The 25,830-nt window shown below is 35.9% G+C and overlaps 1 protein-coding gene across 1 annotated transcript in view; it reads left to right on the forward strand.

Annotated features, from left to right (window-relative positions):
• Window positions 1-259: 259 nt before the first annotated feature.
• mospd2 (motile sperm domain containing 2) overlaps window positions 260-25,830 on the forward strand; it is a 31,199-nt gene continuing 5,628 nt past the window's right edge. The window contains exons 1-9 of the mRNA XM_006638009.3: window positions 260-425; window positions 528-585; window positions 2,654-2,809; window positions 6,658-6,744; window positions 8,284-8,438; window positions 13,289-13,349; window positions 15,161-15,199; window positions 15,726-15,850; window positions 16,110-16,283. Of these exons, the coding sequence (XP_006638072.1) occupies window positions 393-425; window positions 528-585; window positions 2,654-2,809; window positions 6,658-6,744; window positions 8,284-8,438; window positions 13,289-13,349; window positions 15,161-15,199; window positions 15,726-15,850; window positions 16,110-16,283 (888 nt within the window). The 5' untranslated portion in view covers window positions 260-392. The remainder of the gene's footprint in view (window positions 426-527; window positions 586-2,653; window positions 2,810-6,657; window positions 6,745-8,283; window positions 8,439-13,288; window positions 13,350-15,160; window positions 15,200-15,725; window positions 15,851-16,109; window positions 16,284-25,830) is intronic.

The raw sequence follows: 25,830 nt of genomic DNA on the forward strand, positions 1-25,830 counted from the left end.
GGAAAAAGAAGCTGCATCATGGGTATTTCATTATACGCGATACTGTATGTACAAACGTCATCATTAAAGAAAATGCAAGTTATATTATGTGTTGACCATTAACGAAACAAACATATATATATATGTGTGTGTATCATTTTTCAGACATTTTTTTTCTGACAATAATTTATTACTGATCATACAGCTACATCACGTGATTTTGACCTTGCTCAGCCCAGATTGCGGAATCCAGGAAGTAATGCAACTAGCGTCATACTTGCTTCGGCAAGGAAAAGGGCCACAGGCTGACATCATGTACACGTGGAGCCAAAATGGAGATGATTACGTCTCCAGTTTCATAGGAGTTCCTACCGTATGAACTTTGGCTCTGTCCATGTATTATCATTGTTAACATGGCGGATGTTGGGATAACTGAATCAGAACAGGTACAAGAAATTTAAAGCGACAACTGTTGTATGTGTTTGTTATAAATTTGCATTGTACATGCCGAAGGAGTAATGATATGTACTTGTTAACTTCGTCGACAGGAAGTCGAGAAGAAAATCGAAGAGATCAGACAGCGATTCAAGACCGAGTACATCCAAGGTGAGTTAAAAATTAAAACGTGTTCTTTCTGATTGACACGATATTGGTTGTAGTGACTTATAAATGCTACTCAATTGTTGTTGAAGTAAGTTGGGAGTGATGGCATACTTTTTATGTTTTTTCTTTAAGTCTTTATAGTTATTGGATTTATCCCACCCACACCGTAACCAGCTACATATTAATAAAATCCTAACGATTTGTATCACAGGTAATGTTATTGGCCGTAATGTAGTGTGTTTTATGTGAAACTTGGATCAGTCAGTGTTGTGTAACCAGTTGTGTTATGGTCTTGAAAACTATCGGCTTTTCAGTGTCTTTGATTGGAAACCATGCGGTCAAACGAGTTAGTACAGTACATCTAGCGGTCCTGCACCTGTAGGGAAGTTTGTTTAACAGTAAAACAGCAAAGCATTACCGGGACAGATCTGGCTTATACTAAACATTTATTTATTTACCTCGATTATTTATATAATTTTAGATTATTATGCCACAATGTCTAATTTGCCATTTGGGAAATCAAGTCTGATGTCTGCTGTTTATACAATTTATAACTGACAGCACAGTAGAAGTATGTTTTTCTGCCATATCAGGTTAAAAGAAAACCAGTTAAAGACCATTACAAATAAATATCAGTTCTGTGGCTTAGCAGGGTTTCATTTAAATATATTACTATAATAAACTGTAGATTGATCTGTACCTACAATTTTGTTATGAGAGAAGAAGAAAGTGACCACAATTTTTCCAGTTATACACTTATTGGAAGAAGACCTGATACCTGGTAATACCTGATATCATTTAACAGAAAGTGTTTTGCCATAAAAAAAAAACGTTTTGATTGTTCCTGTACTGGTGGATCTGCAGATCCAAGATGTTTGTTTTGTAAGAAACATCCACAGAGGGTATCACTTCCTATTTTGTGATTTGCTGTACATTATTTCTTAACTGTACATGGATTAACAAAGCTTCAGTCAGTTTTGGTTTCATATTTGCATTGTTAATGATCTGGTCCGAGTACAGAATAAACTATGAACTGTATGTTTTGCCACCCGCATTTTAGGTTTATGTTTTTATCCCGTGACTATACAGTACCAATTAAAACATTCACATTTCCTGGCCTTGTTGTAACTGTAACTCATCTCTCTAAGGTTACACTTATTTTTATCATACTTGATTATGAACTAAAGAATTCCCTGCAGAGTCAATGATTTTTTTTTTCCAAAGTCTCATTAGGCCAAGAGTCTGCAGTATTGTACTGTATGTTGTAACCTGGAATGTTTGTTAAGCTCCCTATGTTCCTACGTGTAGCGGTGCTAGTCAAATATCACATTGCTCTGATCAATGTAAGGGTTATTCTGGTTGTCAAACAGTATTTTGACAAAAATGAATAATACAGCCTGCTTTTTGCAGTTATGTTCCTGTTTTTGAGAAATATAATAAGGTTTAAAGAAAAGTTGAGAAGGGAAGAGATTAGCAATAGATTTAATCATGTTACAGTATTTTCAATAGTCTCTTATCCAATTCAGGATCACTGTGACCTGTAGCCTATCCTGGGAAGCACTGGCACAAGGCAGGATACGCCCTGGACTGGGCACACAGACACAAACATGCACATGTTCACACGTTAGATAAGGGCCGCTTATCCTACCGCATTGGACAGCAGGAGGAAACCAGAGCACTCGGAGTTAAACCATACGAACATGAGGAGAGCACACAAACTCCACATGGAGAGCACCCCAGGAATTGACCCCAGGGCCCCAGCACTGAGTGGCAGCTATGCCATCCACTGTGCCACCCCAACACTAGTTTTGTTGTCTGTCAGTTCTGCTTCATACAAACACACACGTTGTTTTCATTTGACTAAACCAGCAAGCCCTGTGCTAAATTCCAGCTGTATAGTGGTCCCTGCTTAATGCAGAGGAATGGATTAGAGAGGGGTGTTTGAGCCAGATTGTGAGGATATTGAGAAAGATTAAAGTGATTGCAAGACAGGGCTGCCTTAGAAACACCGTCCATAGCTAAAGCGTTTTTGGAAATGGAAAACAACGACAATGTCCTGCATTTCACACAGACCCAACAGACAAGTACGACGAGAGGGATGTGGACAGGCTGAGGAAAGACGACCTGCTGGTCGAAAGCTACCTCACGTGGCGTCACTTCGTTGTAGACGATGCCCTGAAAATGATAGACGAGAGCTTCCAGTGGAGAAAGGAATACAAAGTTAATGGTAAGGGGAGCCTACCACAAACCTGCTCTTTTTGTGAATAAAGCAATGTGTGTATCCTGGGGAAATGGAATAAACAGGGAATTAGTATTGTTTTACTGAGGGAATTCCTCGTTAGCTTGTGTGACCTTGAAAAGGCTAGATTGCGACCAAAGACCACATAGATACAGTGTTTACAGACATGCGTGTAAGAAGAAGCAAAAAACAGGAAGATCCTGTTACTTGGTCTGTGGTTCCTGTAACAGCACATTCTCATTAAAGCTTAACTGTAAAAGTTTGAGGTGTAATTGTGAATAAATCTGAAATATTTCATTTTTAGTATGTGGTGTCCATTGGAGCAGCCCTAAATGAAAGAAAGTAGAATAATAATAGTAATAATTGCTTACACTTATATAGCACTTTTCTGGACACTCCACTCAAAGCGCTTTACAGGTAAAGGGGACTCCCCTCCACCACCACCAATGTGCAGCATCCACCTGGATGATATATATACTATATACTATGATTAATATAGTATATTTGTGAGAAGCTTTATGCTAAATCAGGCAGTTTCTTTTACTATAAATGGAGGCAGTTCTCTCTTCACCCCTAGTACAGCACACAGTAGAAGTAGTGCAATAGTAAACTTTATTTATTTTTATTTTATTTTTTCTGTTCTTCAATTTTGGATTTAACCGTGCCCACTGCTTTTGAGGGGCTTGTTAGTATTATATAGTCAACAGCCATATCACCCTGCAACACAAAACTGGCAGCCACTGAAGCTCAGCAGGTGTGAGCCTGGTCAGTACCTGGATGGAGACCTCCTGGGAAAAACTAAGGTTGCTGCTGGAAGAGGTGTTAGTGGGGCCAGCAGGGGGCGCTCACCCTGCCGTCTATGTGGAACACTTATGCCCCAGTATAGTGACGGGGACACTACTGTAAAAAGGTGCCATCCTTCGGATGAGACGTAAAACTGAGGTCCTGTCTCTGAGTTCATTAAAAATCCAAGGTCAATTCTCGAAAAGAGTAGGGGTGTGACCCCGGCATCCTGGCAGTTCCCATTGGCCCTTACCAATCATGGCTTCCTAATAATGCCCATCTATGAATTGGCTTCATTACTCTGTTCTCATCCCCACTGATAGTTGATGTGTGGGCAGTATTCTGGCGCACTATGGCTGCTGTCGCATCATCCAGGTGGGGCTAGACATTGGTGGTGGTGGAAGGGAGTCCCCATTACCTGCAAAGTGCTTTGAGTGGAATGTCCAGAAAAGCGCTATATAAGTGTAAGGAATTATTATTATTATTATTATTATTATTATTATTATTATTATTATTATTATTATTATTATTATTATTATATAATTCACAATCAAATTATAATAAATACCACTGTATGTCAAATGTCAGCTCTGAGATTCAAGGCTATGGACAGGAATTTCCAAGATGATGCTGATGGTGCTTACTGTTATAATTTAAATAAAAAATATACTTTTTTGACTTACTGTTGGTGACAGAGGTTCAGTAAGTGATTCTTTATTTTGGCGCCAACAAACTATTGTGCTCTTTAGAATTAGTCATTTAAGTAGGCGTACAAAACTGTGACTTATTCCAGACAGTACTGTGCACAGATTTGACATTTCTAGTATAATTGATTTGTATGATGTGCTCTATTCTGTGAGATGTGTGTTTGCATATCTGCACTTATTTAAACCTCAAATTTGCAATCCATGAAATCCAATCACTGGTAGGATATTTTACCATGCATCTAAAAGCACTTGGTAATCAAAGGTTATTACTGTATTTCACAGGATTACACAGAAGTAATTGTGCTTGCCATTTGGCAGTTATGGATTGGAATCCAAATCCTCTTTATGTTAATACACAAATTAAGGGCAGAAAAGGAACTAATTTCTGGTCAGTAGTATCCAATCACAGGAATTTTATGCACTTTGAAACTATTAAGTAAAGTAGACTTTGTGAAACAGCATGTGACATCCTCTTTCTTAAAGAGAAGCACAGTGTTAAGACAGAGGGAATTAAAAGGCACGATCAATCACTTTGTCACACTTAAACTATTTCAAACTGCCATGTAAACTGACTGTGTTTACCTTATGTGAACCCAGTGTTGCAGCCCTGCCAGTGAGCAAATACTAGTAGTAAATGAAAGGCCAAGTAAAAGTAAGTTTAACTTTTCATCCTTATTACATCCTTATCTATCATATTAACACAAGTTTGTGTTTATGTAAACTTCCAATTGCATGAGTTTATATATTTATACAGTAAAGTATATTAATCTCATTTTAAAAGATAGCGTAAAGTGGACAACAGGAAGATTTAAAGGAAAATCTCATTATGGCAATGCATGTAGTGATTTGCAAGTATAATCATGCTTTATGACTGTACTGTCAAACGCAGACATTTAAATATCACATAATTCCACTGCATTTTCAGAATGGCATGTAATCCTGGCTTTCCAGTGCTTACAATCTGATGTTAGTCCAAGGCCAGGCTACACTGTTGAGAGGTCACCAACCTGTAGCAGTGCACATCCACACACGTGCACAACAGGGTGTCACAATACATGTACACGAACATGTATGCAAAAATGCACACATACAGGGACAATTTAGATACAGCAGTTAACCTGACCAGCAAGTTTTTGTCAGTGGGAGGGAACCAGAGCACCTTGAGAAACATACACCTGTATGGGGAGAACGTGGAAACTCCACGCAGAAGGCTTCCCAGGCCGTCATTTTTACCCAAAGCCCAAGAGCTGTAGGGCAACAGTGCTAACCACCACTCTGTTATTCTTAATTTTCACTCATCACAAGTAACAGTCTTTTGATAGGCAGTTTGTATTGGTGTGTCCTGTTTCTCTTCCTGTCTAACAGAGCATTTGCTGAAGTGAAAGACTGAAAATCAGTGTTCTTATATCCACATAAACCACAGTGCATTGCACTCTTAAGCAAGAGCAGAATATTTCTCCTTCAACCTAAAGAACCTTGCTGCAAATGAATTTATCTTCACGTAGCGGATCTTTGTAGGTGCAAAATATATTGTTTAGAATTAATCACTGTATTAAATGTGATGTTTTTCTCTTAACCACGTTCTGAACAGAGACGTTTTATTTAACAATAGCTGGATTGTTTGGTTTTTGACCATGTGGGCTACATTCTCTGGGCTGTGCTTTGTAGCAGCATCACAGATGCAAGTGCATTGAAACAGCAGTATTAGGAGTTACAGTATAACAGAAATGACGGCAAAATCCTGTCCTCTCCCCTTCATACGCAGAGTCATTTCTGCTTTTTTTTTCTCTTTTTTTGTTGTTGTAAAATAGAGGACCCCCCCCCCCATGAAACACAGACATTTTCTTAGTAACGACATATAAAACTAGCTAATAGCATCAAACATTTTATGGTCAGCATCAATGCTTAAATTATTCAAATATGTTAATCTGTCTCAAAACAATCTAATTCTCACATGCTCAGGCCTCTTACCACTGTTAGCTAGATAGTGGTAAAACAGAAGTACTTTTTGTTTTACATGAGGGAATTTTCCTACCAGAATGCCCGTCAAAGCCCATAATTGGTTTAGAAAAAGGAGATGTACAAAATGTGGATTTTCATAGAGCACCAGTTTAAAAAAATAACATTTACGCGCCGTATTCACGATATGAGGCTGTCTCTAAGGTTTGCTTCAGGAGCCCCTTCTTGCTTTCTTTAGCTGTAGAACTGGCTCTGGCAGATGAGGCCCGGCTGTCAGCCTGAGGGTGCTTCGGGCATTTCTCTTTGCTTTTGCTTCAGACGAGTTGGGCTTTTTTTTTCCAAAGGATCGCCTTGCTGGTATGAGTGTCAATCTGTGTTGTGCTGCAGATCTCACTGAGAGCAGTATCCCCCGGTGGATGTTTGAAACTGGTGCGGTTTATCTCCATGGTTACGATAAAGAGGGCAACAAGTTATGTAAGTTGTTTTTATGTATTTACCAGTGTGGTTTTTATTTTTATATTGTAAAAACATGGCAGTTCTTAAGGGATTGAAAATAATTTGTCCTAGAGGAGAGGATTTCAATTCTTGGGTATGACAAATACAAATAGTTTGCTGTTTTAATACTTGTGATAATACTTGTGTGCTTCAAGGAATTTTAAATATCATTTTACTTTATATTCTATTGTAATGACAATAGTTTTATTTAAAGACTCTTTTTTTTTTCCTTTGACCTTATCAGTTGCTCTATTTTCTACTTGGTAATTGGTACTTTTATCTTTTGCTGCCACTCATGCATTTAGATTATTTAAAAGCTTTTCTTGCCCCTTGCAATCAAATCAGACATCCTAATTAGTCTGAAGAAGAGCCTGAGCTGTTTCTTTTTTGAGCTAGTTAATTTTAGGACATTGTCTGCAAAAAAAAGAACACGTTTCAACATCGCTGTTGGTGGAGCTGAGAATTCTAAAGCAGAGTTTGGCAACACTAGTTCTGCAGATCTTTATAGGTCATCACCCTTACGTGTTCAGTTTCCAAATGCTTAGAACAGTGTCTTTTCACCCACTTCAAGGGATGATTAGGCAGTTTTGCAATCTTTTGAAATGCAAATCCCAGCACTCTTTGTTCCCCAGGAATCCCAGTTGGTCACTAAGTGACCACATGAAGTAAGTTGAACCAGTTAACTGAATAAAATGATCAAAACTCCAGTGTGTCCCAGGTCTTTAGAAACTGCTGATTTAAGGGCGACCTATAAGACCTGCAGGGCTGTGGCTCTCCAGAGGCATCGCCTGAGCACTGTGTTTGCAACACTGTTTCTCCAGTGAATTAATCCAGCACTTCAACACAGGCCTGCACCCCTGAGTCAGAGGTGCACCCGTGTTCATTTAGAAACATCCTTCGATATACTTACAGGATATTAGAGTTTTAAACAGTATCAAATCAGTGCTAAATCGCTATTTCATCCTCCAACCTAACTTGATCTAGTTGTCTTCACCACAGGCAGCACAAACCCTAGACCTATCACACAACATAACACAATTTGGGCAGGCAAAGGATAATCGTATTGTGGTTTCTGCTGTCCTACTTTTTTCAAAGCAGCATTTGTAAATATGAAAGGGCTGATGGTTTATATTTTTTTTAAAAAGCTGAGTATTCAGTTTTCGTGTGCCTAGCTATGCGAATGATTTAAGGTGAAATGCTGTTGTTTACCGTGTTTTTAACATTACACTGTATTTATATTTTGGAATGTATAAATTCAATTAGTGAGCTAAATACACAGAAGACTGTCATATTATTGGTCAAGTAACCTTAACTTCTCCATGGAACTGGAGCACCCTTTTAAATCTCCCATTACAACCTGCCTCCTTTAGATAGATGGCTAATGCCCCCTCCGGAAAACTTTGATAGCAAACACTACACTTCCTTTATGAAGTGTCCTGTGACCCATTTGTCTTTACCTGAAATACAGACCGCCCTGAAATGAACCTCATCGTGCTGTATTTCCGTGTGTCATGTTAGTCTGGTTCAAGGTGAAGCTGCATGTAAAGGATGCCAAGATGGTGGTGGACAAGAAGAAATACGTGGCGTTCTGGTTGGAGCGCTACGCGAAAAGAGAGCCTGGAATGCCCCTGACCGTGGTGTTCGATATGTCAGAGTCTGGGCTCAGCAATATCGTGAGTATTTTAAGCTTGTTTCTCTGATAAAAATGTTTCAGTCCATGAAGACGCTGAACAACATTCATCCCAGAAGACGCAATGTTTTAAAGGAGTTTCTAGAAAGTCACGTGGCTTGCTGGCGTGCAGTGCAATCTGTGCATGACTCTATCAAAGCTGAATTCGTCAAGTTATACTGTCACTGTATCCAGTAGCATAAACAAACTAGGGCTGAGCAATCTGTGGAAAAATTGTAGTTTTGAGTAAATTACACTGCTGTGCAAGGCTCTTTGCTGTCTTAGTCTTAGATAAAATCTAATACAATATTTTGAGCCAGTAGTGATGTTTACTATTTTAGCAACTTTTGATTGTGTCTAATCCATCTTCCATTACATGATTGCAATAAAGTATCTTTAATTCTCACTTGATCAGAAGTTGATCACAATAGCTTTCGGTAAACCACATATGAGAAACCATTCTGAAGCATTATGGTAGCACACACATCACATTTACCCATCAAATCTTATTGACTCATCATAAACATAATATGTTGCTCTCTACACATCTATGCTGTTACTGTTAAATACATATATTCTGTAGTACAAAAAAAACCAGAATGCGGGCATCCACTGTTAGCAACAAAATAGTTAATATTTCAGTACATTACCATAGAATTGTTGAAAAACAGGAAGAACAATGATTTAATTTATTTTAATTTAATAATTTTAATTTATGTATTTTTCCATATAATAAGTTTTAACCTTTATCAAATGACAAATTGCTATATTTCTGACTTCTTTATTTTCTCTAACTTCACCGTTCATTCATTAAAAACCTTAACCTTAAATCCATGAATTGTAAAAAAGCCATACTTTGCTCCTCGTTGTTAGGTTGCATTATCTTAGTAACAAGGAGTTAATCTGTTGTTTTTTAATTATTTTCTTGATTACTTAAATGGAGTGACTTAGTAGACATCATGTCTCTTAATTAGGTGACTTTGTTTACAATACATTCTAACATTGAATGTAATACGCAATGCAGCAAAGGATTGGAACTGATCAGCCATTAACCTCTAAATCCTGCAAGGGTAATCTGTCTAGGCATATTTTTTAATCCTTGCACTAATTTAGCTCCAGTGTAGTCCAACAAGGATGCAGTCACTTTAAGGATATTTTACATTTATTTTATTCACACATACTGTACATGCAGGAGAACTTTTAAACATTTCTTATAGTGTTTTTGCTGTTGTTGCATCTGCATTAATTTTCAAGTGGCAGTCAAAGTATTTTACGATAGTGCAATGTGTGTATGAAATACAGTAGAATTATTGGAATAAAAAAAAGAAAGAAATTCTGAATGAAACATATAGAAGGACAAGTACAGTTTGCTAGCTGTATCTCACCTAGTGCAAACAAAGAACTGTTGATGTGCTAAGCAAACCCCAGGAAGCTGTGTCCTGTGTTGAACTGTATGACAATAGACCAGCGGGCAGCATCTGGACAGTAACAGACTTGCAAGCTCTGGGTGTGTCATGACGAGTTACAAAAGCACAACAGAATAGGCATACAGGACATCCTGCTTTTTGTAGTTTCTGTTTGTTTCAGGAATAAGCAGTCAATTAAATCCATTCCCGTATGTTTATATGATAGACATGTTAGAGATAAAGGTATAGTCCTTTTTTTTAAAAAAAGTGAAAAGTGTGTTTCAAAGATGTGGATTTTTTTGTACTATAAACCTTTTTCTGTAGAGGCGGTGTTGAACTGTCAAAAGGATGTACTACATTGAACTCCTCAGTAGATAAAGATAAGATCCTTTCTGGAATAATCCTCCCAACAACAGTTTTCTTGCATAATACTTGTAGATTAGTTATTCAGGTGCTGTAGCCTGAGCTCTTCAATTTTAGATAAAGGAATAAAAAGAAAACATTGAATTAATACCATCCCCTGTTGGGCCTCTTAAAAGAAAAGAAAAAAAACTGGCGAATACACAGGAGGGAAAGATCTTCAAACAGGGTTAAGGAAGACCTTTAAAAAAGTCACTGGTGTCTTCTGCATTATGATGAACACCGCAGCGTTAAATTAAAAAGAGCTAAATCCTTCTTTCGCTGAAGGTGGTTTTATTATAAAAGGTTGTTCATGAGATATGGTTGGATTTGCATGTGTAATTCTCTGAGGCTTCAGTTCTCAAAAGATAAAATGAGTAATTATTTTTTTATCATGGTTTCTGAAGAAGAAGATTTATAATTTATTAAAGGACATGCCTGAAGGACACTTATTTTTATAAAAGTTGAGCAAAAGTTTCCTTATTATGTATTAAGCGATGATTTTGTGATTTAAACTGTATTGCTGTGTGCAGAGTTCAGTAGCAACCTTTTCTTCCTGCACTGACTCCAGCATTGTCAGCTATCCTAAGATAAAAGGCACTGCTGAAAATAATACTCTGTTTATTTCTCGGCTAAGCAGCATGAAGGGAACATGCTAAGGTAACTATCATAGTAGAGAACTGTTCTTTTTCACACCTTTCTGTTTATGGAAACATTGCTGGATTCGATTTTTTTAATTAAGAGCAGTGCTCTATGCTACATTTACATATGCTGTTTTTGCTTTTTTTTTTTGCTGAATACATTTCATAGTCCCAAACTACTGTCACATACTGATTTTTTTTAATTCAAAAGCAAATTCTAAAAGCAGAAAGTAGTGTAATCAATAAGTATGTATTCGAGTTAAACGCCACTATTATATCTAGCATGTCAAAATGTCATGACTAGTCTCTTTTGAAAAAACTGGGAATTGCGCATTATTTTTGGTAATGTACCTCACCCTGACAATTGTTAAAGTCTCTGGTACTGCAGGGAGAAAAGGAGGACTTGCAGATATGCTTGTTTGATAGCCCAGAGACATCTATCTGTTCGTCAGACACCCGATAACCTCTGCAGTGACTGACAGGGGGAGTTTGTGCCGATTGGAGGAGCGGCACATCTCTCACTGACATCACTGCAGGCCTGCCAGTGCCTGCAGTTCCCCAGAAGTCCAGCAGGTGGTGTGCTGCCTGTGGTTCTCCTCCACTTGAGGAATCCCAGCACAGTCGGCTGTTGACTAGACCAAGGCTCGACTAAAAGACATCCTTTAGTATTGGTCATTGTTATCTTTTTAAACATTATTGTAATCTTTACCCATAAAAACGTTTTAAAAAAACTTATTTTGTATCATATTAATATTTAAAACCATTTTATGTCACCTTTATCTACCGTTTTAGTGTTGTGATATTGACTTCTTAGGAGACGTGCATGTCTCATACATGTATGTTTTCTAAATTTGAAAACATCAGTCAAGTAAATCAGTATAATTCAAAGTATATTACTATATTGCAAAGATATACTATATGTGATGCTACAATGATAAAGTGGGATAAAAGGTTGTGTTTAATTTACTGTATCATTTTTACTGTTTCATTTTTTTAAAATTACTTCCCACAATATGTTTGAACACTTTAAACATTGAACATAGGTTATCTATTCAACAGGGTTGTTAGCTGTCACTGAAGAAATGTTGATATAAAGATATGAACCCTACTACCAGAAAATGTAAATTTTGAAATATTTTTTTAGTTTTTGTGCAATTGATGACTATAAAGACAAAAACAACAATGATTTAAAACCTCTGGCTTTTTGGGCACTATCCAGTGATTCATAAACTCCACATCAGCTTCTGGGAAAACAATAAAAACATCCAAAGGTCATTGCTTGATTTGATAAACTTTGCTTTCCATTTCAAGCTTGAAAATGGATTTTCCTTGGGGACCTCTGTTGAGGTGGAAATGCATGCGCTGTGCTTTTGAAAAAAATATTTTGTATGCCAACCATCTGAAATGTATTTTCGAAAACAATAACAATACTTCGTTTTAGTCAGCATAATACAGTAGGTGAAAAATAAAAAAAGAAGTACCTGTACATCATATCAGTGTTGATAATATAATAAAATTTAAACAACGTAAATCCCTCTTAAAAAGGGCATTGACAAATGTGCCAAGATTCCTACTTCCATCTTTCTGTAACACCTTGGATTTCAACTTGCAGTTGCAGAAGTATTCAGGTGCTGTGCCTTAGATGAGACATCAGTGTCAAGTTTATAAAGTTTAGGAAACTGTTGTTTAGCGAACATTATTTGTTACTTAGCAAACAATATTTGTGCTAGGCATGTAGGTCTGTAAGCATGTACGTTTTATTTGGCATGCAGGGCTGCTGTAATAATAATGCTGTACCGGCCACCCAGTGTCTCTTGTAGAAATGGAGGAAAATGAATTGCCTTTCAATCACTTTACCAGGCTTGTATGAATATAATATAATCTCTAAGACAGATGTGTCACTTGGAGATAAATTCTGCACACCACAAATTCTAATTAACACTTTGATAATTTTTTTCTTTAAGTTACATGGCTCTTAAAAACATTTGCTTTCAATTTCCAAAGGTTCCAACTATTCAATTTCTATACATTTAGTGTTCTTTGTGGATCAGGCATCTGAGAAAAAAGCCTGATAGTTTTTACTGGTGATGTTAAAATAATCATCTCATGTACAGTATGTGAAGTCAATTCTAGCTAGCCAGAGGCTAAAGGTGATGTGCTGTAAATACTCCATCATCAGTACTCTTAATTAATTTGGAAAACTTGTTGATGAGAGCAGTGCCTCGTCACGTTGCATTTCAGGCTCTCAATTTAATGCTTGACTTATTTAATCGTACACTCACCTACAATATGTGAGTTAGAGGCACACTAGAATTAATTGAAATTGCCCAAAATATTATTGCATATTGATAAATCAATTTTTAATACTCCTGTGTTAGAAGAACATTTTAATTATTTTTCTGTTTCAGGATATGGACTTTGTGAAGTACATCATAAATTGCTTCAAGGTGTACTATCCTAAATTCCTTTGTAAGTATCAACATATTTGTATTTAAATCTCTTTCCTTTAAAAAAGGCTAGACTTTAAAAAAATACTAAAAAATATTATTCAAAGGTGTTAGAATTTGATTTTTTTCCTGCTTTTACACAGTATCTAACAATAAGGAAAATACATGAGCTAGAAGGTTTCATATTTTCTTTATGGTTTTATTCCAAATTAGTATGAATAAAGGCCTACAATAATAACCTACTTTAATTTTACATGTTGGAATAACTAATTTCTGTTTTGGAATTTGCCATAACACCCTTAGAAACACATGACATGTCAGAATAGGCCATTTGCTGGGATAAATGAAACTGTATTTGATTAACAGGAGAAAAGGAAGAACAGTGATGTGGAGGTTAAATATTTACTTACTGGAACTCTTATAAACATTTTTGTTTGCTTTTCACCTCAAAGTATTTAACTACCCTGAAAATTATGTTTACTAATCATTTGTAACTTTATTATTCACTTATCATTGGCAGAAAATCAGAAAAGTGTTGTATTTGATTGTTTCATGTTTGCAGGCCTGATGTCCAAAATAAATAAATAAATGGAAGAAATCATTTCTAGACATGATCCTTGTGTGGAGTTTTTTTTAGTCATGATGTCACTGAAGCATATGCATGGACGTGCTTAACACAAAAAGCCTGTTCTTTTTCAGGCACCCCTTCAGCCACTTGTACACCATCATCTATAGTGGTGATATTCACCCCTGTTCCAGCAGGGCTACAGCCTGCCAGGTTTTAAAGGTCACTTTAAATCCTCAATGAGTGATGACCTGGAAACTTTGGGTACCAATCATTCAAGAGTCCAACATTGATCAAAGTGTGGGCCGAAAACCAGGGAAGACAGTGGCCCTGCAGGACCAGGAGTGAATGTCCAAAATATGTTTACCACAAATAAACCAGAGAGAAGCAGGAAAAATGTCAAACTGTTTTTAGCTACCTACAATAAGAAAACTACAGCATCTGTATCTCCAAACTGCTTCAGGACACCTTTGATGTTGTACAACTGTAGTACTGTACACAGCATTGTAATACTGCAAGAGCAATGTGCCTGGATTATGTTTATTCATATACTTTGATAACAATTCCTACCAAATTTGTTTCTAGCTTTGTGTTTTTTTATTTACTGCAGAGGAAACAAGAGCTTGCACTGTAGTAGGCATAAGCTGGAATCAGTTGTAGGATCTAGTATTGCTTTGCTTTCTCTTAATTTATTATCTTTTTTTCAAAGCACAAGAACAGGATTAGAGTTTGCTTACATGTGGCTATTGAACTCAAAGCTGAAAACAAGGAGCATGAGAGTTCATGAATACTAATACGTCTGACGCTGTTTTCAGATCTCCTTGCTTTTGGTCAGCTTTCTTGTCTCTTTTTGACGTCCTGTGTGTTTCTTTGAAAGCAAACCTGAGGAGGTACACTGTGCACTGTGGGGTTTGCTTTTGTCTCAAGATCCATAGACAACAAAGAACAGAGTGTTCTGATTTTGCACAGGGCTGGATTGCTCGGCATGGTTTTGAGGATGTGTTCTTATTCTGATATGTTAGTTTTTTTAATACATTTATTATTTATGATGGATTTATGAAGGGATTTGTACAAAAAAGTGCTTTGTACCAGAGGTCTTGTAACATACAGTACTTGCTTCCTATAGTTTAGTCATTTTCTTTTTTCAGCTTTCAATGCAGATAATTCTAAATCTGTACTATATAGTTATTATTCCCTATTTTGCCATCAGTGCTTACAATCTGAGCCTTGCCCTTATAGAACTCAAAAAATCTTTTTTTTTGTTTTAGCTAAAATGGTGATGTATGAAATGCCATGGATTATGAATGGTGAGTAATTCATATCTACCTTATAATATATACTTTAATTTAAGTATCCTATATTTACTGGTAAAATGTATTATACATTGTAATAGATACAGTACAAATGTTCCTGAGTTTGATTATGAATAATTGTTGGCTGTACTTGGAGAATCTTACTCCTTTTACCAGATTTAAAGAGTAATTTTCTCTTATTACTGCAGCTGTAGTTACCTGTGGCTTTATGGGCAGGACTTATTGTATTCTTTCATTATATCATGTTTTTAAATCATTTTATGTTACTGCTGAATGTTTTGATACAGGATCGGAGTCCTGTAGGTTTTTTTGAAGTGCTTCAACGGGTTACTCAACTTCTTATCCAAATAATTAGCTCGATTGGAAACAAGGTCGGAGATCAGAGATGTGATGAAACCCTGAGTTCCAGGTCAACAAGAGTTTAAAGTGAAGTTCTCACGGAAGACATGTAGACTTGTTATTTCAAAGTCTTAACTTTTGTAAATGGGAACTTTATTTTTTTTTGCTCTTTTTGCTTCAGCCGCCTGGAAGATTGTGAAGAGTTGGCTTGGCCCGGAGGCAATAAACAAACTGAAATTTGTCACAAAAAGTGACGTACAGGAGTACATTGGTGCCGAATACCTTCCACCACATATGGGAGGAACTGTAAGCATATTTGTTTTGTTTAGCAGATTCCCAGGAGTTAGTAAAAAAAAATAGATAATCTAAATGTTTTGGTTTTTTTTTACCTGTACCAGGCAAAATGCACTTCTTGGTTGCTATTCACTCTTGTTCAGATTCAGAGTACCAATGACTAGGATTCTGTTCTCATTCTGTAATCCCAAAATAATATATTATTTTCTTCTGATATATTATTATTATTATTATTTTATTATTATTATGTACAATTCTTACTTTCTTCTAGGATTCCTTTAAATACAGCTATCCTCCCCTGCCAGACGATGATTTCCAATCCCCCATATCTGAAAATGGACCAATTACTAGTGAAGATGAAGCTGAAAGCAAAGACGGTGAAGCAGAGGGCAGAGACACCCTGGAGTCTGGTCCCAATGCTGAGCAAGCCCTAAAGGTCAAAAAGGTAAGCCATGAAGCATGTTCTCATACTGCACAAGTTCCAGCTTGGTAACATTTTAATGAGTTTTAATGAAATTAACAGCCTCCTGCATTTTAATCTGCTTTTGTGCCTTTCTGATTGTGCTCTGTGTGTATGTGCTTACATCTGCCACAATTCAGACATAGTACATCATAAAGAAGACCCATCCACACGAGTATCCCCACGTTTTAATCTTAATCACCAGTGCTTTGCATGTTTTAAAATTTAGACTGTTCTGTAGGACTTTCTCCTTTGCATCTTAACCTGCTTTAACAGTTTTGCCTTTTTGTAACCAAGTATTGTAACAGTGACTTTTTATGTTCTCCACCACTCCCACTTAAGTCTCCTCAAACGTACTTTTAAAGCATTTGTGTACTCAGTACATATCTGCCGGCCAGTGTTTCTGACTTCTCATCTGTGGATTAGTAATTATTGCTTTTTTAAAATAATTACAGAACATTGATTCTTTCATGATGCAGAACAAATCCCAATTTACCTTTCCTTCAAATCCTGCTCAGTTTCTGAATTATACAGATTCATTAAGGGTATGAAGCAGTATTTCTGTTTTAAAATCTTTCTTCCTGTCTGGTACACATCCACCTTCACGAGCTATAAGTTCAGCTACAGAAATCTATTGAATATCTTTTTTAGAAAAAAAGAATTTTCAGGACTGGCAGTAATTATTATTTTTTTAGTTAAAATGTGTATCAAAGTAAATGTTAAAGGCTGTAGCGGCAAGTGCTTATTGGAGGACTTGTGAGTGTAGAATTAGTTTAGCTCATGCATCAGTTTTGATAATTAAGTGGTGCAAATACATTTGTTTTATTAATAAAGGTCAAATTAAAGCCACACAATCAGATACTGACACCAGCTTTCATAGGTCAGAGGTAGTAATTGTACAGATAATCGTTCCCTTGCTGAAGCTGGAGGTTGATTGTGCTCTGGGATCTCAAAGGCCACTAAGCAATACAGGATGTGCTTACTCTCTGGCAGGGTGAGCAGGCGTAGTCCCTGGGCATCTGGGTTGTGCACACCCAATCACGGCCAGAGCCCTCTTTTTTCACTCTCAGTTCATTTCCTCCTTCTGACAGGTCTGCAACTGGTGTACTTCGTCCCAGATATTCCTCCTTATTTGGTCAAGAGCCATTATCTCCTAGCTGTTGATGTCAGTGTTATCCGTGTTGTCTTTGAAGTACGCTGGAGAAACTGCCTTGGCTGAGATGGAAGCAGAAACCCTTTGGGATTGGCGTCTATGTAGTGGATGCTTTGATGACCTGGTTATTTTTGTCCTGGTGTTTCTTTCAAAGTGTCTCTCTGCAGGTCATGGTCATATCTGTCACCTATCTATCTTTCCCAGAGTGAGAACGGTTCTATACTTGCTTAAGTAAAATGTCTTTGGCAGACTTTTATTGTGTTCTTATAGGAAAATGGCTGCTTAAGGTGATTGCGCCATTAAGATTTTCTTTGCCCTTTTCGTGCTTCCTCAGAAAATCTGATGGATTTTCTTTGTCCTTAACTGAAGTTTGGTGATTAGTCATTGCTTCTTACATTTACAGTTAGTGCAGGATCACCTCTTGTCTTCTAAGATTATAAGAAATGCCAGTGTCCTGTGGTAACACTGTGAAACAGAAAGAGCCCAGAGTTCACTTACTGTGGATACTTAAGGTCATATGCCTTTTTTGTTGTGGTTAAATTTTAGGAATCTATTATACTATCAATTAATATATTATATACAATTCTTATTTTCTCATTCATTTGGGGTATTTTCTTCTTGTTTCCTTCCAATTGTCTTCCAAACTGCTAAAATGTTCTTAATTTGAGTTATCAAGTTTCCAAGATAAATTGAATGTTCCCCTCTTGTTTGTAATTATCCTGTGTTCACTTTTTCTTGCATCCCTCTTGTCTTAGTTGAAAAATATAGGTTTTATTGGCCACCAGCACATTTGCAATTACATTCTGTCACCCAAAACAAGATCTATGGGTAGAACAGGTTTTTGGCCAGTCATGTCTTATGTTATGATCAAAGGCAAATTTCAAGGGATGTGTGATCACTTTAAGAGTAATTATTCCGAGCTTGTTTTTGTATGTAAGAGGGGAATGTTCACAAAAGAATGTTTGAAAAATGGAAAGAAGATTGCCCAACCTGTCTTTCTTATCAGTGGTTAGCAAGATCTACCAGAAATATCCTCATAAGCCTCAGGGTCAGAACACCATAGCCAGATCTCTCAGGGAGCTGGATCCTACAGCATGGATGTAGGTTCATATCTGCAGCTCCTTCTGTAAAGTCTTCCCTTTCACAGCACCCTGTCCTGAATTTATTCATTATCATTTGCTTTTGTGTCGTCTCCTCCTAGTTTGCATGCTGTGTTTTTTAATTTGAGGTTTGTTGATGGCTTTGAAGAATTCTGAACACCACGGTCAATTCTCTCTCAAGAGCTATTTAATTTCATAGAGAAACAGCTTCCATTCTTTAATGCTGTCTTCTTTCTTGCCTGGTTCATTTTCTTGTGGCTATTTCAGAGTACCCTTATAAGTTACAGTATATTTATCTTTGTTTTATATATTGTGTGTATGGTGAATTTGTTTCAATTTAGAGATATTCATCAAAATGATGCATCTTTGATACTATCAGGTCAAGGAAGCGAGCTCTGATAGTAGTATGTATGGAGGTGTGGCATTTGTATCAGTGTATGAGGGATACAGGACCATGGTACAAAAAGATAGAAGGTCAGTTGTACATCACCAAAGACTCATATAAGAATCTGCAGGCTTTGCTAAATTATGTAAATTACTATGCAAACCATATGTTTCAGATCAATACATACCAGAAACATCATTGTTTCACCCTCAATTTATTAACCTGCATCAAACTTTTTAACTTTTCATGTCAGAGAATTTCTTATCGTATGTACACAGCTGGCACAGCGGCGCAGCTGTATCTGTATCCTGTTTAAATCAGAAACAATTTTAGTTTAATAAGCGAGTCTTTACATTACTAATACATTTTTTGTAAGTGTGTGTATCAATGGACTACAAATATTAGTGTGTTTACAAGATTCACACTCTGCTGAACGACAGCCTGTCTTCTCTTTGTCGGAGTGCCTAAAGAACAAAAATCCATTGAAGTATGAGTATGTACAGTATGTACAGTATGGGCACTTCAAAGTGATCATTACAGACAAGACAATAAGAATTGTTACAAAGGATGGGAGGCCATTTGACCCATCTGGCTCTTTTGGTTGTTAATACAGTAGCTTATTGATTCAGGAATCTCATTTAGGTGTAATATATTTTTCCTACTTTATTTGCTGAATCATTTGGGAATATTCTTTTGTTTTTAGTTTTTGCTATGCTCACTCTCTGTATTAGTGTTTTTTTTTCTACAAATGGTATCACTTCAGATTTTTGCCCTTCTTTTCTCCTCTGAGAAAATTAGCTAATTAGCTATCCTACTCTTTTCTACTTACTCTTAAGCTCATTTTAAAAAATGCTTCCTCTGATTACATCATTCTTTCTTGATTGTTTGAAAAGATAATGTTGATACAAATATTTCATAAAAGCTTTTGAATACGTCTTGTAGATGCTCTGACAAAGCTGAGTGAGAAAGTCGTCACTTCGGTTTCTACTGCTGTCATTCCTGTAGATATTTCCCAGACTTTGCGGAGAAGAATGAAGTCTCCCATTATGACAAATTATTTTGCTCATAAAACTTTAATTAAGAGAAACTTTAAGTACATTTGAGACTGTTTTCATATGTCCTGCACCCTGTTATAAAGATTTGCAATTAATCCCTAATAAAAAGGCCTAAAGAGACAAGCTTTTGCCCTCGAAGCAGCATAAATATATAAAAGCCATTATTGTTCCTATGATGTCAGTCAAATCAATTGCAGTTCTTCACAATCGTGCAAATTATGCTGATTTCAAAGAGACACGCTTTTTGCTTGTGTAATTTAATGCAGAATGTTGATACCTGTAAGAAGGAAAAACTAATTCTGTTTTTATTTGTTTGAAATAAGGTCTGGTAAGAAATTTAAAGATGAGTTGCCTCCATTAAGAAGTTCTGAAAACTGAAGTGTTTCTGCGGTCGAAATGGGCTCTTTCTATATAATTCTTTGTATTTTGTGAGTAAACCTCCTTCTCTGTCTCCAACAACATATAAAATTGAAATTCACATAGTGTACATGTTCCTTTAGTATAGTCAGATGTGCTGAAAGTCAGGCACAGTGGAGAGTACTGTGCATTCCATTTTGGTATGTTACCAAACCTTATGTCACAGCTATCTGGCAAGTCAAGTGAAAATGGTTTTCACAATATATTGAGAAAACCAAAATGGCTTTACCTGCCAAACCTATTGCAGCAGCTATTCTGAAGAATACTGTAAGGAATTCCAGAATTATTCAGATGCATTAAAGGTAAAATACAAAAACTGCCATGTTTATTACTTCTGGACAGTCACTTTAGACATTAAACTACAGTACGTGACTTGAGCTACACTGAAGTCAATTAACATCAATTTGTATTAACCTGAAAATGTAATTGATTTGTCCCATTGACATTTATATGTGATTTCATCAAACGTTAACTGAAGCTGCAGATGTAATTCGAAAAGATGTACAGTATGTGTACATGTGTACTTTGCAAGTGGAATCCATGGAAGATTACTCTTACTGTATGTTTCTAACGCAATCAAAATATGTAAATACAGGGGGTCCCCGTTTAACATCCTTAATGTGGACTGTTAACACTAGGACATGAAACAGGGTATTATTTCTCATAAGAAATAATGGAAATGGGTTAATGGAGACTGAAAGGACGTAAATATTGCCCCGAGCGCGTTAAGTGCAACATATTTGTCCATAAGAATCAATGTATTTCAACAGTAATAAGGACCAGGACATGACAGAAGTCTACAGCATGTACACTCACATTATCTGTGTATAAACAGAACATTCACTTTTCTGTGTGTAAACAGAATGATTACCGTAAAAGTTGAGCACTTAAATATGATTTTACTTTTTAAAATGTGTTTAGAACACTTAGCCTTTGAAAATGATCAATGAATGTGTGAGTGATGAATTTTAAGTGTTATGCATCACGTACGTAAGTACACATGCACATTCAGATAAAAACACCACAGCAAAATACTTATAAATTCAACTTTAATGTGCACTGTAATGCTACAGTTACATTAAATACCGTATACATCTATATGATAGATATGTTGATCTTATTCTTTATAGAGTACAATTATTAGTATTTAACTTGCCTAATAACATGTCCTGTTTGCATTTCATGAGGTTTCTCTGAACTTTGTTACAGCACTTTGCATTCAGAGGACTTAAGTCTGGGCACAGAAAACACATTAAAATGCTAAACATCTCAAACACAGTTATAAAATAATATAGCAATAATATATATCTAATTTTATATAATGCAAAGTTATTTTGCATTGATTTTACTAGAAATCTACCATTTTATATGCTGTGGATTCAATTTTTAGGGTGTAGTGTACATCCTTTGGACATGAAGTCGGGGAAATAATACGTCTTCGGTCTCAAAAAGTCAATGACATTAATTCAGGGAGACGTTAAGAAGGGACCCCCTGTATATGTTGATCCTAATTTTTAAAATAGAACAATACTAAATTTTTACCGAGGAGGAATATGATACAGCTCTGGTTTGATTGTAAAGTCTGGTTGGTTTTATAATTATACACATTTTCCTTTAGTTTTAGTTTTTTTCAAACCCATCATCACCTCTTAATCACCTTATAATTTTAAATTCTGGTGCAGCTTGTTATAAGATAGACTTCTTGCTGCTTTTCATCCTTCCTATGATGTAGTTCTCATTCCATTGCTTAACATGAATGCCCTGAAAATGCTTTCATAGAAAACATGAGACTGATAAGAAAATTCAAATCATAATATCTGCCTTATACAGAAGGGAAAAGGACAATGAGGCAAACTAACACATGCTGTTTGTAACAAAAGATAGTATAGGACTGAAGTTGAAAGGCACACTTTATGCGCAGTGCTGTGCTGAAAGTTTTTACGATCACTTCATACATTTCAGTACACTCCACTTTAAAAACTGCTTCTGAATGTTGTAATTGAAACAAACTTTATGCCTCAGAGGAATTTGTTGGAAGAGTTTGTGAACACAGCACTTCAGCCAGACCGTTATAAGAAGTATCTTTATAAATCTTGTGCACTTTGTCCATTATTTCAAGATGTTTTATTTGTGTTATGTGTATTTAGGATTTCTATTGCCACAATTAATTAATTTCTAATTACGTAATCGGTCCCAGCCATATGATTTGGCCACATTAATGTAGAAACACCAATGTCTTGATAATTAGTAATAATTATCACCAAGATTATGATGCAAGTTCAAAACTTAAAATAATAATAATATAGTGTTTTATTTACAAGGAGTACTGATGTCAGTTTGTAGTTTGGATCCCCATGATTCTGACTTTGTCTTTTCCAAGAAAATACAGTAACTGATCTAATGGAGACCTGAAAAATGGCCTTCCTGTACAAAAGTGATAGCTAAACATTTGCATATGTGATTATTTGAGAAAAGCAATGTTTTAGCTGAATGTTTTGGTGAAAAATTATCTTTCATGTGGCATACTGCTCTTGGTTGAACCCGTGAGCTCCGATTGCTCAAACTGCCTTTATTTTGCTGCTCAGTTTATGTTCTGGAATGTTATCTGCAAAATAAACAATACTGGCTTTTGATGATATGAAAAAAGAAAGAGCGCCATTTATCATTTTTCACAGTCTTCTAAAATTTCAACATCACGTACATGAATATTAATTACAGCTAAGGGCCAAGTGTAGCCGGAACACTAAGTTAATGAAACAATCAACAGTAAGCATATCTCCCCTTTATTTTGCCTGGTTAATTTGTGACGCAGATGAAATCTTGAATTTCAGGTGTTATGGAGGTCCCTGTTGTGTAATGCCTCTTATTTTCAGACTTTGCACACATTTCATTGCAGTCTTTTGATTAATTTGATTACCATATGTATTGATTCTTTATAATTCTTTATAATTCAATGGTGGAAGAAACGTAAAAGAAAAATCAGACTTGTGAAGTGTATTTTTTTTTTTTACTTTTTAAAAACAAAGAGCTTTGTGCCAATGTCCAATTTTCGATTTGGGGAAAAACAGAAAAATGTAAAATGATACATTTCAATCAATAACCTCCCAGACCAGAAAGGGTTTTTAAGATGAGCTCAAATTGAAAATGGAAAAAATCTGCTCTATTGCCGTGGCAGTGCAAGGCAAAGACGTGTTTTATTAAATTGTGATTATACTGGAATGCTTTTTTGAATTTTTGCTTGTTGTTAACTAACATATTTGATTGTTCTATTTTTGTATGAGTAAGACTGATTACAGTGTGTCATGTTATCAAAATGATCTATAGCAATAATATTGATTAATAGTTGGACAAGAGTCCAAGTGTGCAAAGAATCCAGATCTAGGTGTTTATGTAAAACTTTGATGTTAACAGAGGTCCCTAATATTTCTTGATTATTGAATGTTTTAACTCTATAACCAGTACATTTCATTAATATATTCATATTTTGATGATTTCTTTACAATTGTACTAATATTTTATCAAAGCTGCTGGATGTCAGATTTCAGAATGGTCTTATAAAGATTGTTTCAGAAGTACTGTAACTTAACTACCACTTAACGCACAATCAATGCAAAAAATCATTTATTCTGACACGAGAATTTCAAAGAATGAAAAAAAATAAAATTTTCAAAATGAAACTCGCTCTCGAATTCTGTTTATTTTGTTAAATGTTTTATCAAATGTTGTTGCTCAAGAAAAAGCTAATCTGGTTGTCAGAAGTTTTTCTTTCTTTGTAGTAAATATGATTGTTACCTCAACAGTTTTGAGTATTGTCCGTTCTTCTAGTCTGATTGGTGAGGTCCTTAAAGGCCATCCCAGTATATGGTGAATTAATCTTGAATAGCTTCACTGAATTTGTTCTCTATTGGTCCGAACAATTTGCTGAAAACAAGCCCAGTAAGTATTCAAGAAGTAGAAATCTATGTTATTAAACTTGTTCCTTCAGTTCCCCCTAAATCCATTATACAAAAGATCATTTTCATGAATACAACTGTTCTTAAATGGCATATTTTCCAAATAAACAGTTGTATAGTATCAAACACATTTATTTTAAGTTAAGAAAGTACCTTTTTTTCCAATAAAAAGGAATCGTTTTTCTCTTGAAAATTATAACTAGTCTAGACTAATAATTAGTATTAGTCAGGCAGATTATGCTTTTTGAAGATGACACAAAGTTTCATTTTCTTCAGCCAGAGTTTGTGTCATTGAACATTCAAGGCAGAGGCTTGAAGAAGCTTTTTTTATCCAGGTCAACTTTCTCTTGTTTTGGGTGGGTTCAAGTCATGACTTTCTTAGGTATGATATGCTTTCTTGGATTTTTATAGCCCAGTATTTCATGATCTGGAAGAGCCTTTATTCCAAAGCTTCTACCACGAAATTGTACTATTTTCAACCCTTAATGCCACTTGAATAAACGGTGGTGTGTTATTATTCTGAGTGTGCAAAGGTGCTTTTGAAAACAGGCTCATCACCAGTTCTGTTCCCCTTGTGGATTATAGAGTCTGGTAGAATAATATTTTTATCCACAGCCTCTAGCCCCTTATTGAACATGACTTCTAATTCACACACGTTTAACAGAGTAGCAGAAGGCGAGATCATCCTTTTTAATTCAGTCAGAATCTGGCATTTAAAATGGCATAAAAGCACTGTTCATCATGAATTTCAGTTTATCGCTTTGCCTTAATTTTCATCTTAAAATGATCTTCGCCTTTGCTTTGCCACATTTAATTTTGTACGCCTTTGCAGCAGCATTGTGTAGGACCTGTCATTGCTGTCGTTAATGCACTTCTTCAAAATATCTTAAACAGTAGTTCAAATACTAAATAACTTGTTAGTTATTTTATTCTGTTGCATTTGTGAGCCGTACAATGTTGTTAAAGAGCTGAATGCAGCATGTTTCTATCAGGAAAACACCAGACAAAGTCATGTGATGGCTATTTATTTCACTAATACTGCTAAAAGGGAACTGAAGACTATTTAGAACAAAGAGTATTGGCCTGAAGTTACTTAGTAAAAAGTTTTGATCCTGTCAATGTCAGTTTCATAAGCATTTTCCCAAGTACTATTTATTCTGAAAGCACTCTTGTATTCCTCCCCTCTGTTTTCCTTAGCAATCACCGTCGTTCAGTTCTGTTTGAAAAGGGTCAGAGGGGACTCTTCATGATGTGTTCCAAATCAGTTCCATGAAGTGACTTTGCCAAAAACACTTAGACTTTTCTCCCAAATAAGATGTTTGTCCTTTTATTCTAATGCAACTTTTAAAGTGAAGGTTATTCATGATATTTACTGTATGTTTCAATAAGCATTTTTCGTAAGTGCTCACTGAGCTTTTTAGATTTTGAAAACCATGTTAAGCTTCTCAGAATTTAAGGGATAGATTCAC

This window comes from Lepisosteus oculatus, chromosome 13 (genome assembly GCF_040954835.1).
Source record: "Lepisosteus oculatus isolate fLepOcu1 chromosome 13, fLepOcu1.hap2, whole genome shotgun sequence".
NCBI classification, from domain to species: Eukaryota; Metazoa; Chordata; class Actinopteri; order Semionotiformes; family Lepisosteidae; genus Lepisosteus; species Lepisosteus oculatus.